Raw genomic sequence first — 17,891 nt, 5'->3', positions numbered from 1 at the left:
TTTTTTTTGTTTGTTTGTTTGTTTTTGGTGATAGGTCTAGGGCTTGAACACATGGCCTGGACACTGTCCCTGAGCTATTTTGCTCAGGGTAGTACGCTACCACTCAAGCCACAGCTCCACTTCCAGCTTTTTGCTACTTAATTGGAGATAATTTCACAAACTTTCCTGCTAGTGCTGGCTCTGAACTGCTATCCTCAAATCTTCACTTCCTGAGTAGCTAGGATAATAGGTATATCCTGTGAACCCCCTTTTAAAAATTTAATTTTATTGTAAAGGTGATATCCAGAAGGGTAACATTTCCATGCATCAGGTAATAACTACATTTCCTTTTGTACAATGTTATCTGTTTCCTCATTCTTTCCCATTCCCTTTCTCCCGTCTCCACCCAGTGTCTAGTATTCTCCACTGCTGTACTTTTTTTTTTTTTGCCAGTCTTGGCCTTAAGCTCAGGGCATGAGCACTGTCCCTGGATTTTTCTCAAGGCTAGAGCTCTACCATTTGAGCCTCAGCACCACTTCCGGCTTTTTCTAAGTATGTGGTACCAAGGAATCGAACCCGGGTCTTCGTGCATGCTAGGTAAGCACTCTACCACTAGGCCAAACTCCCGGCCCCCTGCAGAAAACAAGGATGCTGTACTTCTTTAACCTGTTTTCCTGAGATACTGTACCCTCCCCCCCAGATATACACTTGAATACACTGCATATAAAGAATATAGAACCATCAGAAAAAGAAACAAAAAGCAAATTAAAGAAAGTCTTTTGTTTCCATATCTTGGAAGTTCATGTCAATATGAATATTATTTTATATAAATATGATGAAGTGCTTAGATGTTGCAGCTTTGTGATTCTCTCCTTAGATTTTTGTCCTCTGCTCTTAATGGATATCTTGAAATCTTGGAGGTTCTAGAATTTGGCAGGTGGCTTTGTGGGATTTTCAGGCTTTTGTTGACCAAGTTGAAAAGTGAAATACTGCCATTAAGTCCTGAGGATGCAAGATCCAAATTGGTCCTGAGAGCAGGCCACCGTTCCAGTGCCATTGGGCCTTTACTGTAAGTAAACTGACTGTACAACTCACAGCTCAGAACTCAAAGCTCAGAGCCCAGAAGCAGCCCAGCCTCAGAGATGTTTGCTTATGACCTTTCTTCTCACCACACCCTGGGGCTCTGGGGAGGAGTTGAGAACTGAGCTGCACTGCCAGGATGCTGGCTGTGTCAGAATCACTATATATGTTCAGTTGCCTGCTGGGTCTGTTTAGATCCTTCTTTCTCAATTACGGAGTGCCCAGGATGGAAACTGCCCTGCCATCTCTGGAAGACAGTGTGGCTGTGCTTCACAGAATTGTGGCTGGAGACGGAAGCAGCAGCATCATAGGTTGTTTGTAGCCAGCCTGGGGGTGAAAAAGAGAGTCCTTCATGCTCCTAAAGATACAGGAAGATGGAAGGACGGAGGGTAGGCCGAGCCCTCAGGCTTTTACGAAACTGGTTACCTGGACTCCCAGCAGGTCAGGACTGGATTGCTCACTTCCTTTTTTTTCTTATGACCCTCTCAAATAAGCTCTATTTTTGTTTTTGTTTTTCTGTTCTTTATAGGCCCCAGTGTCTTAGCCAGGTAGGTTTTCCTTTGTTGCTTTGCTGAACTACTTGTGCCTTCTGAGAGGTGGGGGTGGTGGGCCTGTTCTGATGAGTTTGTATGAGTTTATTCACCTGGAAAACCATTCCAGAACTGCCCAAGCAGGTAGAAATTCCATGGTACTGGCTGCACGTGGCCTCATGGCTTCTCTAATTCCTTTCTTCAGCTTCCACATCTGTGATTTTTTTTTCCCCTTCTCTTGGCTCTCCCATGGTTTTCAGTTTCCCAAGACAGGTGTGGAAACTGCCCACTTGGCCCCGGCCTTGGTTCTATCTGGTGACTGGCAGTGCTGCACTGGCTCCAGCTATCTCAGCACGAGCAAGATAGCCGTGAGGGGTAGAGGTTTCCCAGATTGACCCAGAAGCCTCCAGCTGGACTGATGAATGATATACTGAAGGGAACTTGGCTTCTCGGTTTCAGGAACCCCCCAAGACAACCCAGGAGAAGCTACAAAGGAACCAGAAAGGACTCAGGACCATTCCCTATCCAGCTTTGCTGGGGGACAGCACTTCTTTGAATATCTTCTGGTGGTTTCTCTGAAAAAAAAGCATTCGGAGGATGACTATGAGCCCACCATTACCTACCAGTTTCCCAAGGTAAGGACTTGAACGTGAGGGGTGCACAGAGGACTGTTGGAAAGGCTCAAGGGATTTTATACTTCCTCTCTCTACCTGCCTGGGCTTGAGCTCTGAGCTCGCTGCTCTCATTTCTTTTGTAATCTGGCTCTAATGTTCTGCTATTACCCAAAGAATCTAGGGCCCCTTGAATCTAGGTCTGCTAGTCAGTCTGAAAGACTGAGCCTTCCTAGCAGAGAAAGTTGGCACATGTTCTTACCCCTCTGGGGCCTCCTGATTCTTTCAAATTCTACCTTTAGTCACTTTTCTCTACTGAGAAGCTTACTTTCTGTTAACTTTGTGATCTGCTTCTCTCACTGGTGGTTGAGAAAAGGAGAGGGTGGGGCAGCTCACAGCCAGCAGGCAGGCCCAGGACTCAGCCACAGCCTAAGCATCAGACTTCTTCATGTTTGATCCTGCAGTGGGTGAAAGGGTGTGAATTGGGCATCCTTCTTAACCCCTCTTGTTAGCAGCTTCAGTAGCTGAAGTGCTTGCTTCTCTTCTCTGATGTGGTATCTCTCTGATGTTAACCCTCCTAAGGTCTGGGCCAATGCAGAGCCTTTCTGTAGTCAGTGGAACCTCTGACTTCTAGATCTCGAGGATCTATATAGAAAGGAAAGAAGTCTATCCCAAGTTTATCTTGAAGTGGCCCAGAAGGAGCTCCTTTGTCTAAGGGGGCCATTCCAGGCAGACTTGTGTGAAGTGAGCCTAGGAATTCTTTGGCCCCTTGACCAATGGAAAAGCTTATCCTCAGATAGTTTTAACACCTCAAAAGAAGCCCAATCAGCCTTTTGCTCCTCTCTTCTGCCCCAACAACCCACTGTGTCTTTTCCTTATAGCGAGAGAACCTGCTTCGGGGTCAGCAGGAAGAGGAAGAGCGACTGCTCAAAGCCATACCTTTGTTCTGCTTCCCAGATGGGAATGAGTGGGCACCACTCACTGAGTATCCCAGGTAACGCTCAGCCTTGGGGCACCGGTGTCAGATTGAGAGAGAAGGAGTAAGTGTGAGCCACCATGTGGATCCTGTGCTTCCATAACACTTAAGTGCGTGGAGTTTACTCCCCTCCCCTTCCCCTGTACTGGGTGTGAACTCAGGGACTCATATTTGCTAGGCAAGTGCTTTGTGGCTCGAGACAAAACAACAACAACGACAACAACAAAACATCAAAAACAACTTGAGGTTATTATTTAGACAGCATGTAGCTTTTTGTGATCTGCCTGAGATCAGGCTCCTCTTATCTAGACCATCTGCATAGCGGTTATAGGGGTTATAGGCATATACCACCACGTCAAGCATGTGTTGCTACTTTCCTTTTCTTTTTTCTTTTTTTTGTCATGGGGCTTGAACTCTGGCCTGGGCACTGTCCCTGAGCTCTTCAGCTCAAGGCTATTGCCTTACCCCTTGAGCCAAGCCCCACTTCCTGTTTTCTAGAGGTTACTTGGAGATAAGAGTCTCAGGGTCTTTTGTGCCCAGGCCAGCTTTGAACCTTGATCCTCAGATCTCAGCCTCCTGAGTAGCTAGGATTACAGGCGTGAGCTACAGGCGTGTTGCTACTTTTAAGGCCAAAAATCTTTGCTTCATTTTGACCTATTGTCAAATCAAAGAGAGTCATCCCCCCCTGCCTACCCCAGAGTGATAATTACTGCTTTTGACTCTCTGCCTGCAGAAGATGGACTCAGCAGAAGGCCTTGGAATTCTAGAATGATAATATCAGGAATCTTTAAAATTGACTACTTGAGTTCACATTCTGGCCTTAACACTTATGTGTGAGGGAAAGAAAGGGAAAGGAAGAAAGCAGGCAGAGGATATGGCTTAGTGGTAGAGTGTTTGCCTAGCATACATGAAGCCCTGGTTCAATTCCTCAGTACCACACAAACAGAAAAGGCCAGAAGTGGCACTGTAGCTCAAGTGGTAGAGCATTAGCCTTGAGCAAATAATGCTCTGAGACAATACCCAGGCTCTGAGTTCAAGCTCCAGGACTGGCAACAACAATAACAAAAAGCAGGCAGGCAGGCCAGCCTTTTAGGCTAACATTGGCACCACATAAGTAATCCTTGCTACTTAGGAGTCTAAAATCTGAGGATTGTGGTTCTAAGCCATCCAAGGCAGGAAAGTTTGTGAGACTCTTATCTCTAATTAACTACCAAAACAAGCTGGAAATGGAGTTGTGGCTCAAGTGATAGAGCATCAGCCTTGAGCCAAAAAGCTAAGGGGCAGTGCCTTTGAGTTCAAGACCCAGTACAGTACAAAAAGGGAAAAAAAAATTCGGAGGTTCAGTTTCTTCCTCTTCAAAATTTGGGTAATAATTGAACTGGTTATTTCGAGATTTAAATAAGGTGATGATGCGTTTGGGGCTTAATGCCCTGAATGTGCTCGATAAATTACTGGGGTAATTGCTGTTAAATAGCAACTCCCCTGTGTCTTCCTCTCCATGCCTCTAACATTGACTACTTTCTTGTTTTTTTAAAAAAAAGCTAGTGAGAAAATGTACACTAAGGCCGCGAGTTTGGCCTAGTGGTTAAAGTGCTTGCCTAGCATGCATGAAGACCCGGGTTCAATTCCTCAGTACCACATATAGAAAAAAAAGCCGGAAGTGGTGCTGTGGCTCAAGTGGTAGAGTTCTAGCCTTGAGAAAGTCCAAGGACAGTGCTCAGGCCCTGAGCTCAAGCCCAGGACTGGCAAAAAAAAAAAAAAAAGAAAATGTACACTAAGCCCTTTCTTTTTCTTAGGGAGACCTTCTCCTTCGTCCTGACCAATGTGGATGGGAGCAGGAAGATCGGATACTGCAGACGCCTCTTGGTCTGTGCTGCTCAGAACTGTCCTCTCCGCTCTGTAGCCTTCTCTTCTCCACAGCTGGGCTTGCTCAAGCCTCAGTTGCAAAAGCCCAGGCTCAGGGCTAGTGGTGGAAGGGAGTGCACAGCCTCACAGCTGTTGTCATGTTAGTGTGCCCCCTGGCAACCCCACCGAAATCAGGACCTAGCGTCTCCTCACCTGCCCCTGGGGACCTTGCTAAAGATCCCAGCCCCAGGCTTTGAGCTGTGCCCTCTCCTACTTTTAGTAGGTCCATTTGTGGGAGGCTCAACATGACTTCCATCTTCTCTATCCAGGCCTTCTTGCTGTGGGCTTCTGGATCCTGCCAAGTAGCAACTGAGATTCATGCAACTGCCTTCAAATTTTAGGGTCTTAGAAGTGTTCTCCAAGGCACCTTTACAGTGCCGTTTTGCTCATGTAAACTCACTTATTCCTTCTCTATCTAAACTTTACATCACAATGGCCCTGAAGGAAGGAGGGTTTGCTCTTGAGACCCCAGCTCCTTCAAGGCAATATTCTCTGCTGCCGATCCCATGAATGAAACCTCTATACAACCAGGCCTTTCCCATCCTGCCGTTAACTCTCACTCCTAGCTTTCTCTGAGCCCCATTAGTCAGATGGGGAGAAGCCCCCTAGGGAGGCTGTAGCCCTGAAGGAACCTCTTGTTCCTCTTTAGCCCACAGGTCCTGGTCCTCGCCTTCCCAAAGTGTACTGCATCATCAGCTGCATCGGTTCCTTCGGCTTGTTTGCCAAGGTAGGAGTGGAACAAGATTCCTCAGGGCCTGTTGGGCCTGTTCATCTTCCCAGATCTGTCTGGCTGCTGGCCCTACCTGTGCAACGCAAGCCCTTCGTGAAGCTGCTTCCTGACAGCCGCAGTCAGCATCAGGGACATTGGGGCAGCCAGGAAGAGAGGGAGTTGGGATCCACTTGATTTCAAGTGATTTAGAGGATTGTCTTTACCCCCAGAAAGCCACTGTGTCCACTTCCTTTAAGGAAGAAAGTTTTTGATGCCAAACAAGGAGAATAGCCTCAGGTGTTTTGAGGCTATTCCGTTTCCTCATCGGTCATGTAGATCTAAAGATCACTACCTTCCAGGCTCCTGGGGCTGTTGTGAGGCCCAAGTGAGGTGTCGAGCATGCTGGACACTGGTGGCTCACACCTGTAATCCTAGCTGCTCAGGAGGTGAGATAGGAAGATTTCACTTGGAAGTCAGCATAAGAGACTCATCTCCAATTAATCAGTAAAAAGCTAGAGGTGGAGGTGTGGCTCAAGTGAGCAGCCAAACATGAATGCAAGCCCTGAGTTCAAGCCCTCATACTGGCACAAGAAAAAAAAAGAAAAAATAGATACAACCTATCTTGGTGGCCAGGCACCACCCATTGGCAGGTCTCCTGGAAGAAGAATTCTGTCAGCTTTGACTTGGGCAGAGCTTTTATCTGTGTATTGTTCTAAAGGCCAGAAGTAGTCTCAGGCCCTGGAGGGACTGGTGGGAGCTGGAGTACAAAGTGACACCCAGGAGGCTACCACTGCGTGCTCTTATTCCAGCCAAGGTCATTGTGCATGATGCCTTTGCTCTGGGATGACCTTCTGGTGGCAGTGGTTTTATGTTGGTGGTGTGAGAAGAGGGGGATATGGATTTGTATACAGAAGGCTAGGCAAAAACAAGAACAAACGTAGTCTTGATTATTTGGTATGATTATTAGGCATGAGACCAGTCTCTGTCAGGGAGAGCTAGCTTGCGAAAGGACCCAGAAGATCCATGAAAATAAGACAGCCCCTTGCGGTGCTCGGGGGCATCCTCTGGACCAGGCCTCCCACACTCCTTTCCCTGCAGATCCTAGATGAAGTGGAGAAGAGACATCAGATCTCCATGGCTGTCATCTACCCGTTCATGCAGGGCCTGCGAGAGGCTGCCTTCCCTGCACCTGGAAAGACTGTTACCCTCAAGAGCTTTATTCCTGACTCGGGCACAGAGGTGGGTTAAGACATAGGTAAGATCTCATTCTCTGCCTGGCTGGTGATGGTGCCTGGCACCTCCTGCTGCTGTTGTCAGGTTAAAAGGCCAGAGAAACTGGGGCTGGGAGTTTGCCTAGCATGCATGAAGATCGGGTTCGATTCCTTGGTACCACATGCATAGAAAAACCAGAAATGGTGCTGTGGCTCAAGTGGTAGAGCACTAGTCTTGAGGAAAGCCCAAGGACAGTGCTCAGGCCCTGAGATAAAGCCCAGGACTGGCAAAAAAAGAAAAAAGGCCAGAGAAACTAAGCCAAGTGGGGGAACAAGGAATTGATTAGAATTATAGGCAGAACTGAAATCAAACATAGATTTGTGGAGTGTCTTCACTTGATTCCTTTAAGTACTAAGAACTTGTTAAATCCACGGAGACTTTTATCTTTTGTGTTTCAGTCCTGGAGTTTGAACTTAGGACCTGGATGCCATCCCAGTGCTTTTTTGCCCAAGGCTAATACTCTATCACCTGAGCTACAGTTTCATTTTCAGCTATTTTGGTGGTTAATTGGAGATGAGAGTCTCATAAGGGCTTACAGTATGGACTAGTGGTAGAGTGCTTGCCTAGCATGCACGAAGCCCTGGGTTCGATTCCTCCATACCACATACACAGAATAAACTGCAAATGGTGCTGTGGCTCAAATGGTAGAGCTCTAGCCTTGAGATCGTTCAAGGACAGTGCCCACCCCTGAATTCCAGCCCCAGGACTGGTTAAAAGACTCATGAACCTTCTTGCCTGGGTTGGCTTTGAACCGTAATCCTCAAGATCTCAGCCTCCTGAGTAGCTGGGTTTATAGATGTGAGCCACCGATGCCTGATTACTGAGACTTTTGTGTATGTGTATGTGCCAGTGCTGGACTTGAACTCAGGGTCTGAGTGCTATCCTTGAGCTTTTTTCCCTCAAGACTACTACTGCTCTGATCCATAGCTCTACTTCTGGCTTTTCTTGTTGTTGTTGTTGTTGTTGTTCTTATTGGTGGTGATTAATTGAAGATAAGTGTCTCTTGGATTTGTCTGCTGGCTTCACTTAGATCTCAGCCTCCAATGCTCAGCCACTGAGTCTTTTTTTGTGATCGAATAGACAATGTCTGTTGAGGTTTGGGTTCTGTGGGGGACTTCGCTCCCAACCTCCAACTGCCACTTGGTCCCCCGACTTATCATGGATATCTGGCCTGTGTATTTACCTCACGTCCTCCATCTGTCTACTTCTTATCATCTGCCCCAACCCAAGGCCCCACCTATGTTCCATGGGGTTGTTTTAAATCACTGGACAGACTGGCAGCAAGGAGAAGAACGCGGTGGTTAAGAACTTTAGTCTTGACCCTTAGGAATTCTGGAGCACCTGTGTGTACCTCCAAGCTTTTCCACACAGAAATAGGAGAGTGGCTGGAAATTTTCATTTAATGGACAAAAAAGTACTAAGTGCTTTCTTGTTTTCTAAGTGATACTATTTATTTTCTGGGTACACAGGAGTAACCATATTGAACATCGTCCCTGATCTCTTGGAGCTAAGTGTTTGATGAGGAAGGACACATTAAGTAAATAAACATGACAATAAATAGGTAATTAAAACCAAGTACATTATGATGAAATCAAAACCATGACATTACATGAGGAAAAGACCAGAAAGTATTAGGTGATTAAGAGAGGCTATGAGGCCTGAAAGAGGATTGAATGAAGGGAGGATTGCAGAGGAGGAAAGGCCCAACCTGTGAAGACCTTCTGGCAAACAGCCTTTTGCTCCAAGAGCAGAAATTCACTGCTGACAGTTGGCTAACACCCGTAATCCTGGCTACTGAGGATATTGAGATCTGAGAATCACAGTTTGAAGCTAGCTTGGGCATAGAAGTCTGAAGAACCTCATCTCTAATTAACCAGCAAAAATCTGATAGTAGTGGGGGGCTGGGAGTTTGGCCTAGTCATAGAATGCTTGCCTAGCCTACATGAAGAGCTGGGTTCGATTCCTTGGTACCACATGTGTAGAAAAAAGCTGGAAGTGGTGCTAAGGCTCAAGTGGTAGAGCTCTAACCTTGAGAAAGTCCAAGGACAGTGCTCAGGCCCTGAGCTAAAGCCCAGGACTGGCAAAAAAAAAATCTGGTAGTAGAGGTGTGGCTCAAGTGGTAGTGTACCAGTGTTGAACAAAACAGCCAAGAGAACGTGTGGGGCCTTGAGTTAAAGTCTTTGTTGTTGTCAGTGTGTGCATAACACACACACACACACACACACACACACACACACACACACACACAGAAAAAGGAAAGGAGGGAAGGAGGAAAGAAGGGAAGGGAGGGAAGAAGGAAGAAAGGAAGCGGGAGAGGGAGGAAGAGGAAAGGCATTGGTAAGTTTTCAGCGTGGGAGACAGGATCTTTCCTGTAGGGGAAATGCGTAGGGTTTATCCAGGCCCAGGATTTGGGGGTCTGTCTGATCTTACATCTCTCTCTCTCTCTCCACCCAACCCCCTTGTTTCCTGCAGTTCATCTCATTGACACGGCCTCTGGATTCCCACCTTGAGCATGTGGATTTTAGTTCTCTGTTGGACTGCCTCAGTTTTGAGCAGATTATTCAGATCTTTGCTTCTGCTGTGCTCGAGAGAAAAATCATCTTCCTGGCAGAAGGTCTCAGGTGGGCCCACTGCAGAATGGCCAGCTTGACCTGGATCTCTGGCTCAAGGGAGCAGGCTAGGTTCTCAAGGATGTCAGAATGAAGGACCTGGTGCCTACACTCCTGTTTCCACATACTGTAGCTGTACTTCAGGCCTAGAGAAGCAGTCCCTGTAACTCCCCTGCCCCCGTCTCTGAACTTGATTGGTGCCTAAGGTTTCTGACTTAGCTCTGAGAAGGACAAACTATCCCTTGGGTAACCAGTGGGTGAGGTTAAGGGCAGATGTGGACACCATTCTGCCCTTGCAAAGCTGGGGGCGGGGAAAGAGGGTGGAGACCAAGACTTGAAGGCGGATAATGGAGGGTAAGGCCATGTATCCATTTATTCACTCATTTAGCAAACATTCCTTATGTTTCAGCTGCCAAATGCCAAGCATTGGAAAGACACCAACAGGCTTCTTGACCTTATGGCCGGGGGGGGGGGGGGGGGGGGGGCAGGATTGTGTAGAGGTGAAAAGCATAGATATAGATTAAAATCAGCAGGCGTTTCAAATCCTCCTCCTCCCCCTCCTCTCTCTCTTCTCCCTCCCCGAGTCTTTCTCCTTTCTCTCCCTCCTCCTCCCTCTTTCTTCTTTTTTTTTTTTTTTTTGCACGCCTGTACTAAGAGTTAAATTAAGGGTCTATTGCTCTCATTTGGCTTTTTCTACTCAAGACTGTCACTAGAGCCACAGCTATACTTCTGGCCTTTTGTTGGTAAATGAGATGAGGCCCATAAACTTCTTCCCAGACTGCTTCAAACTGTGATCCTCAGATTTCAACCTCCTAAGTAGCTAGGAGATGTAAGTACCTTGCAGATGTAAGCCACTAGTTCCCAGAAGTTACTTAACTTCTGAAAGTCATGCTTGTATTTGTAGAATGGAAATGATTTTACCTCCCTCATTAAGGTCCTGGAGATTAATGCCTAGTATTCTGGCAGGTACACATTGTTAAGTCCTAGCTGCTATTTCTACTAAGTTTACAGTGCAGTATATGTGAAGCAGGATGCAATCATGTATTTACAGTGGAGATGGGAAAAATCAATGATGTTGAGGTGACAACTCTGGTTTCTGACCTTTAGGGAAGAAAAGGAAACTGGGGAGCCTGGCTACTCAGGAGGCTGAGGTGTAAGGATCAAGGTTTGAAGCTAGCCCTAGCAGAGACATCTGTAAGACACTGATCTCCAATTAACCTGAAAAAAAAAAAAAAGCAAAAAGTAGAGTTGTGGTTCAAGTGATAGGTGTCAGTCTTGAGTGGAAAAAGCTAAGGGAAAGCAGCCTGGTCCTGAGATTCAGCCTCACCACCTACATAGAAAACAAAAAAACAAAAAAGAAAAGGAAGTTTGGGAAATACCAGAGGTAGAGGGGAGCTGAATTTCTCCGGAGGAAAAGAAGCTTGGATAGGGATTCGGGTCTGTGTACTGAAAATTGTAAGAAAATCAAGGATAACCACAAAGGAACAAGTCATAGGCTCATCCCTGTGGGAAGAGGTCTCGTCTTCTGCTCTGGAAATAACTTGTCTACTTCCAGCCCCCTGTGGAAGCAGAAGATTTCTATGGTGACTCAGGCCTAAGGCTCTGGCCTTTTGCCTCACATCAGCATTTGGAAAGATTAGAGGATGTACCTCCAGGAAAATATCCTCATTCCCAACTTCCTTCCTACATAGATTTTTTTCAGATCCCCAGGCTCGTGCTGGGAGGAGACTTCCAGTCAGCCGGGGATTAACTAGACCCTCGGAGACTCAGTCTTTCTGATTCAGGAAATTCTAGCTTAGTACCAAGAATTGGAACCTAGGTTTCCGCATCTGTGTTTTTATTGGCCTCGGTAAGAGGCAATTTGTCTGGAAAAATGAAGAGCCATGAAAGCTATCAGAGAATAGTGAAGCCAGAGACTGATATTCTCTCTCTCTCTCTCTCTTTCTCTCTCTCTCTCTGTGTATATAAGGTGCTATGTGGTGACTTAAGCAGTAATGACCTGAAGTAATGACCTGCTTTGTTGCAAAGCCTAGAGCAGCCACCTCTGTGGGACTTTCCATAAAGGAATCCTTGCACAACTGTTTCTGGAACCTAGGAATTTCCCAAGTTAACTAAAGACACCGACCTGGTAGCTTTCAATAACCTCAGATGGCCACAAGAAAGCTATGTGAAGTCAAATGGGGTTGAGGGTAGGTAGACACAGAGGAGATGAGGCTTTGCCTCTCCACTGATGTATCTCTTCCTATACTGTGAGTTCCTTAAAAGCAGGGCCCGAGTAGCCATGTCCTCTTTACTACGTCCTCTTTACTATGGTGAGCACACAGCAGAGAGTCCCAGTCATTTCTCTGTTTGAGTGAAGACATCTCTTCTTCCTCTCTCTGAGCTGCTTCTGTTTTGGGCCTCAGATGAGTAGAGTAAGGGTGAAAGGAGACCCCACCCTACTGGAGCAGAGCCATGGCTCAGGCTGTCCACCCTTCCCCTCCTGGCAACAAGTAGCCACAAGTTCTGTAACCATCATGGCTCTCAACGTTGTCTCTCTCCAGCAGCACAGGTTGCACAGTCAGGAGCTGCTGTACGTGTTGGGCTATGAGCGGGGAGTCAAGGGAGGAGGAGGTTTGGGGACCTCTCTGACTCTCATTCTCTGTGCTCCAGCACTCTGTCCCAGTGCATCCATGCTGCTGCTGCGCTGCTCTACCCCTTCAGCTGGGCACACACCTACATCCCTGTCGTCCCAGAGAGTCTTCTGGCCACGGTCTGCTGCCCCACCCCCTTCATGGTTGGAGTACAAATGCGCTTTCGGCAAGAGGTGATGGACAGCCCCATGGAAGAGGTATGCCGCAGCAAGAAGAGTGCATGGATTTGGAGCCAGGCAGACCTGGATCTGGACCCCAGCTCTGCTGCTAACAGCTGTTTGATTTGGGGCAAGTTACTTCATCTCTTTAAGCCTTGAGTTTCCACATCTGTAAAACGGAGCTAAGTGTTCAGTGCTGGGGCCTGACATGTCCACGTGTGTGGACTTTCTTCTCCAGAGTGGTTGATTTGTCACTCATGATCTGTGGAGGGGCCTGGGGCCCCCTACACCAGCCGGATCTAATGGGCAGTCTCTGGAGGTGTCCCACCTCTCAGCTGAGTGGATGACCACAGCTGGTCTGTACCACACACACCCCTCCAAGTCTGCCCAGTTCTCTTGGAAGTGAGCCCTCCTGCAAACAATGAGACTTGAAAAACGGCAAATTCTTGTAATCATGGGACATTTTTCTGAGTAGCTCAGAGCACAGTTGCTAATGAAGATACAGGTCTATTCAAATCCTCTTGGATTTTGTTAGCTTTATCATTTGTAAATCTATGTAGAAATCTAGTTTGGGTCTTGGAATCAGGACCGTGTGCTCTTGCTCGGCTTTTTTTGCTCAAGACTGGCACTTGAGCCACATCTCCACTTGTGGCTTTTTGCTGGTTAACTGAGGATATGGGTTTCTTAGATTTGTCTGCCTGGGCTGGCTTTGAACCTTGATCCTCATATTTTGGTCTCCTGACTAGCTAGGATTACAGGCTTGAGCCACCAGTGTCCAACTTTTTTTTGTTGTTGTTGTTGGTTGTGGGGCTTGAACTCTGGCCCTGGGCATTGTCTCTGACTCTTCAACTGAAAACTAGTTCTCTGTCACGTGAACCACAGTGCCACTTCCAGTTTTCTGGTGGTTAACTAGAGAGAAGAGTCTCATAGACTCAGTTGGGTTTGAACCTTGATCCTCAGATCTCAGTCTCCTGAGTAACTAGGATTACAGATGTGAGCCACCAGTGCTCAGTTTAGCTTTTATTTTTTCCTTCCTTTCTCTTTCCTCTTTTCCTCCCTCCCTCCCTTCCATGCTGGTACTAATTCAGAGCCTGTTTGCTAGGTCACAGGTGGTGTGGCTACTACTTGAGCCACACCTCTAGCCCAGAATTTCTCTGGTTAATTAGAGATGGAGTGTCATGGATTTTTTTTTGTGTGTGGGCTGGCTTTGAATTGCAATCTTCCCAAGTAGCTAGGATTACAGGTGGGAGCCATCAGCACCCAACTTGTCTTTATTTCTTGGCTCTGACCCTGATCCAGAACAAGGATTTGATGTGAAAATGGCTGTTACTCACAGAAATCTATCCCCCGTGTGGATGGGCAGCACAAAACATGTACTGTTCTTTGAGTTGTCGGTAGGAACCATAGGATAGTATGTTTTGATGTCTGAAGGCAGGAGGGATACTTGGGGCCCTTGCCCTGGCTAACCAGTGATTCATTCCACGCAGATGGGTGGAGAAGCAAGCTACTCAAAAGGCCTGGATCGTCTTAGTGAAAGACTTTTCCCATTTTACACAAGCCATAGTTGAACTCCAGAGAACTCAGTTCTTCTACCGGAAGTCCATACAGGCCAAGTGGGACCAACCAACCTCCTGCAGGAGGTGTTGCTGGGCCAGGGAGGCAGGCTGCCTTGCCCTTCTTTGTTCCCCTAGCTTGCTTACAACTCCCTGGAGCTGCAGACTTGAATACACATGCCCTTTGAACCTGCCCTTAGCACTGTGACTAACTGGACCAGAGTATTAGCTTTCTGTTTAGCAATAAAACTTCAAATGTCCCAACCCCCAAAGTTACGAAACTTCCTGAACCTAACTCCAGTTCCTTAGAAGCTGCCCCCCTTCAGTGGTCAACAGGGGAAGGTGGAGAGAGAGACTCTGGTTCATGCTATTCCAGAGCGTTGGCTGAGAAGTAGACATGAGAGAAAGGAGGAGGGCCATGTGACCAGACTGATTGGGGGAGGAGGGAAAGACTCTCTTAATTCCACTTACAAGCTCTTGGACAGACATTACTCCACAGACCATAGGAGATGTTTGGGAACAGCTTCGAAAAAAATTCTTCATGTACATTCTTTTCTCCCAACCCCCAATTGAACAGCTTTTCTGCACCAAGGCATCTGAGCCTATGTATACAAGTGGTTTCAGGCCTGGACTAGTCCAGCGTTTCTCCAAAGATGGATAATTGCAGTGCATGCTCTTTTGGCATATTTTCAGACTCTCTCCTTTGCATTTTGGGAGGGGAACATATAGGAGATCCTTCGCTCTAAACATTCAGGTAACAAGTTAAGCAAAGACACCCAACACAGGATTGGGGGGCACCGTGGTACACTGGTGACCCCATGTGGTGATATCCCTGCCTAAAAGGGAACAGCTAAATGCTACTCTTGACTTTTTTTTTTTTTTTGCCAGTCCTGGGCTTGAGGTCAGCGCCTGAGCACTGTCCTTGAACTTTCTCCAAGCTAGAGCTCTAGCACTTGAGCCTCAGCACCACTTCTGGCTTTTTTCTATGTATGTGGTACCAAGGAATCAAACCTGGGTCTTCGTGTATGCTAGGCAAGCACTTTAACCACTAGGCCAAACTCCCAGCCCTACCCTTGACTTTTTTGGTTGAGTTATTAGGACTTGGATTTAGTGCACTTGGCTTTTTTCCATCAAGACTAGCACTCTACCACTTGAGCCACAATTGCACTTCTGCTTCATTGGAGATAAGCATTTCTCAGGTTTGTCTGCTGGGGCTGGCTTTGAACCTCAGTCCTTAGATCTCAGTCTCCTGAGTAGCTAGGATTACAGGCGTGAGCCACCAGCTCCTGATGGGATGCTGCCTTTTAAAATGTGGAATGGTGTGAGAACTCACAGCTTTTCAGGAATAGCCTGAAAATTCAAATTTCATAGAAAAGATTCCAATGTAAATATTGGGAATCCATCCAATTCTGAGGACCAAAGAAACAGACCTGCTGCTTGGAATCAGCCAGCAGATGTGTTTGTAGTCCCTGGTTTTGATGGCAGGCCCTGAGGTCAGGATGGAGCCCTGAGCTTATCCTACTTACCTCCACAGGCATATGCCTCTTTATTCTCTCTTCCTCTTCTTGTTGATCCTCATTTTCTTCCCTTACTGAATTTCCTGCTGAAATCTCCAAGTTTCTGAAGGAGTTTATTTATTTATTTATTTATTTATTGGTGTTAGCAATTGAACCTAGGGCCTCATGCATATTGAGTACACATTCCACCGCTGACTCAGTGAGGGAATATGCAGTAGAATCCCTGGCAATTAATTGCACATAATGTTGGTACAAGCACTGAGAGATCAAAACATGTCTTGATCCCAGAGCAGACCAGAGATAAATTGAGAGGGAAGTTGTAGAGAGCAGAATACAATGCCAAGGACAGGTCAATCTAGGGTTGACCTGAAACTTACTAGTATTTTCTTTTGGTGCTGGTATTGAGGTACAGACTCAGGCCTCCATGCTGACCCTTAGCTTTTTTGCTCAAGGCTGGCACTCTACACTTAAACCACATCTCCACTTCCACCTTTTTGGAGTGGTCAACTGCAGTCATAGACTTTTATGATTTAGTTGACGTCAAACTATAATCATTAGATTTCAGTTTCCTGAATGATTTAGTTGACAGGTGAGTGTCATTGGTACCATGAGTCTTGAAGATTATTTCTTCATCTGCCAAATGGAGATAGCAACTACCTCATAGAACTGTTGCCGGGATTAAATAAGTTATACAAAGTTTTTCCCTTGTGTTTGATGTATTAGATGTTCCAAATATAGAAACAATTTCTCTGATCAATGTTTTACTAAAGGAGTGACTGGCTATGATTTTCTCATATTTACCCTTTTACCTTAGGGAGATTTCCCTTCCCCTTTCCATGTACAAATACACATACTCTTTGACTGGGAGGGAACTTGGGTGTCTAGAGGAAAATGGTGGGGGATAAGGAATGCCAGGCAGGAAATGAGAACTGAATATGCTGATTTTGTTGTTACCTGGGCCCAAAGGCATAGCATAGGTAGACATGGGAATGGTCTGTGAAATGCTGAGATTTATGAAGAGGTGATGCCATTCTATTTACTTCAGGTGCTGCTGGTGGATCTTTGTGAAGGAGTCTTCTTATTGTCAGTAAGTATCTGGGGTCAGAACCCTTGCAGGCCTACCTATCACTCTAGTCTCATGCTCCATTTCAACAATCGTTTTGAGAAAGAACTTGTGTTACTATAGCTTCTTCTCTCTCAAGGAGGACACAGGCAAAACCCAAGAAGCCTTCCTTACAAGACAGTCATCAATGGTGTGTGTGTGTGTGTGTGTGTGTGTGTGTGTGTGTGTGTGTGTGTATTGGTACTGAGGATTGAACCCAGAGCCTTTGAGTACTGAGTTTTTTCACTCTATTGCTTGAGCTACACTTCCACTCCCAGCTCTTTGCTGATCATTGGAGAGAAGAGTCTTATGGACCTTTTTGTTAGGGCTGACTTCAAACCTCAAGTCCTTAGATCTCAGTCTACTGAATTGTTATGATTACAGGTATGAGCCACTAGCACCTGGACTGAGATGATCTCAGAAAAAAAATGGAGGCAACAAATTAGTTTGAACTGTGGTTTAGTGACTAGGGGTGTGGTATTCATGCCATCCTCAAGTTGTTTTTGGGGCAGTACTAAGATTTGAACTTATACCCTTTATAATTGCCAAGCAAGTGCTTTACCACTTGAGCCATGCTTGTAATCACTGCTTCACTCTTGTGACATCCCCTTACTTGGTCCCTCCTTTTCAACTGCATGATCTCTGAAATGACTGGTCTTCTCCTAGGTTGGTGATGAAAAAGACATCCTACCTCCAAAGCTTCAGGATGACATCTTAGCCTCTCTTGGTCAGGGGACCAATGAGTTAAAGAGTAAGTGATGGGCCCCTCTTACCTTGGATTTCTCTAGGGAGATTGAGGGAATGATTCCAACCTCCCCCCTCCACCCTCCCAACCAGAATTAGGGCTTGTACTCTCACTTGGATTTTCCTACCCAGGGCTGGCACTTTACCACTGGAGCCATACCTCTAATTTCAACTTTTTTTGTTGTTAATAGGAGAGATAAGTCTCATAACTTGACTGCCAATGTCAGCTTTGACCCATGATTCTCAGAATTCAGTCTTCTGAGTAGCTATGATTTCAAGAGCAAGCCATCAATGCCTGGCCCACCATTCCCTTTAACTAAAATGAAGCCTAGATTCTGAATATGACTTTCTTTTTCCTAAGCAGTGGCAGAGTACCCAGGCCCAGACTCCCCTTCTAATTAGTCAATTAGTGGTGAGTCCTTCCCCAGTACTTTCTCACATTTCTGACCTGTAATGGAAGCTGTTCTTGCAGGCTAGTTTGAGTAATTTGTCCTTTTACTATTCTGAGGTGGC

The 17,891-nt window shown here is 46.3% G+C and overlaps 1 protein-coding gene across 3 annotated transcripts in view; it reads left to right on the top strand.

Annotated features, from left to right (window-relative positions):
* Positions 1-17,891, top strand: part of Dennd2d (DENN domain containing 2D) — a 55,610-nt gene that overhangs the window by 36,588 nt on the left and 1,131 nt on the right. For 2 of the 3 annotated variants that reach the window (XM_090334406.1, XM_090334408.1), the window contains exons 2-10: positions 2,049-2,224; positions 3,082-3,194; positions 4,973-5,042; positions 5,731-5,808; positions 6,889-7,029; positions 9,535-9,683; positions 12,324-12,501; positions 16,578-16,619; positions 17,301-17,385. In XM_090334406.1, the coding sequence (XP_090190532.1) occupies positions 2,049-2,224; positions 3,082-3,194; positions 4,973-5,042; positions 5,731-5,808; positions 6,889-7,029; positions 9,535-9,683; positions 12,324-12,501; positions 16,578-16,619; positions 17,301-17,385 (1,032 nt within the window). Of the gene's footprint in view, positions 1-1,230; positions 1,501-2,048; positions 2,225-3,081; positions 3,195-4,972; positions 5,043-5,730; positions 5,809-6,888; positions 7,030-9,534; positions 9,684-12,323; positions 12,502-16,577; positions 16,620-17,300; positions 17,386-17,891 lie in introns of those variants that run through there. The other variant, XM_090334407.1, reaches the window with a different exon arrangement.

The sequence above is a fragment of the Megascapheus bottae genome, chromosome 6 (assembly GCF_031878675.1).
Source record: "Megascapheus bottae isolate mThoBot1 chromosome 6, mThoBot2.hap1, whole genome shotgun sequence".
In the NCBI taxonomy this organism is placed as follows: Eukaryota; Metazoa; Chordata; class Mammalia; order Rodentia; family Geomyidae; genus Megascapheus; species Megascapheus bottae.
This window is presented reverse-complemented; position numbering and strand designations above follow the sequence as displayed.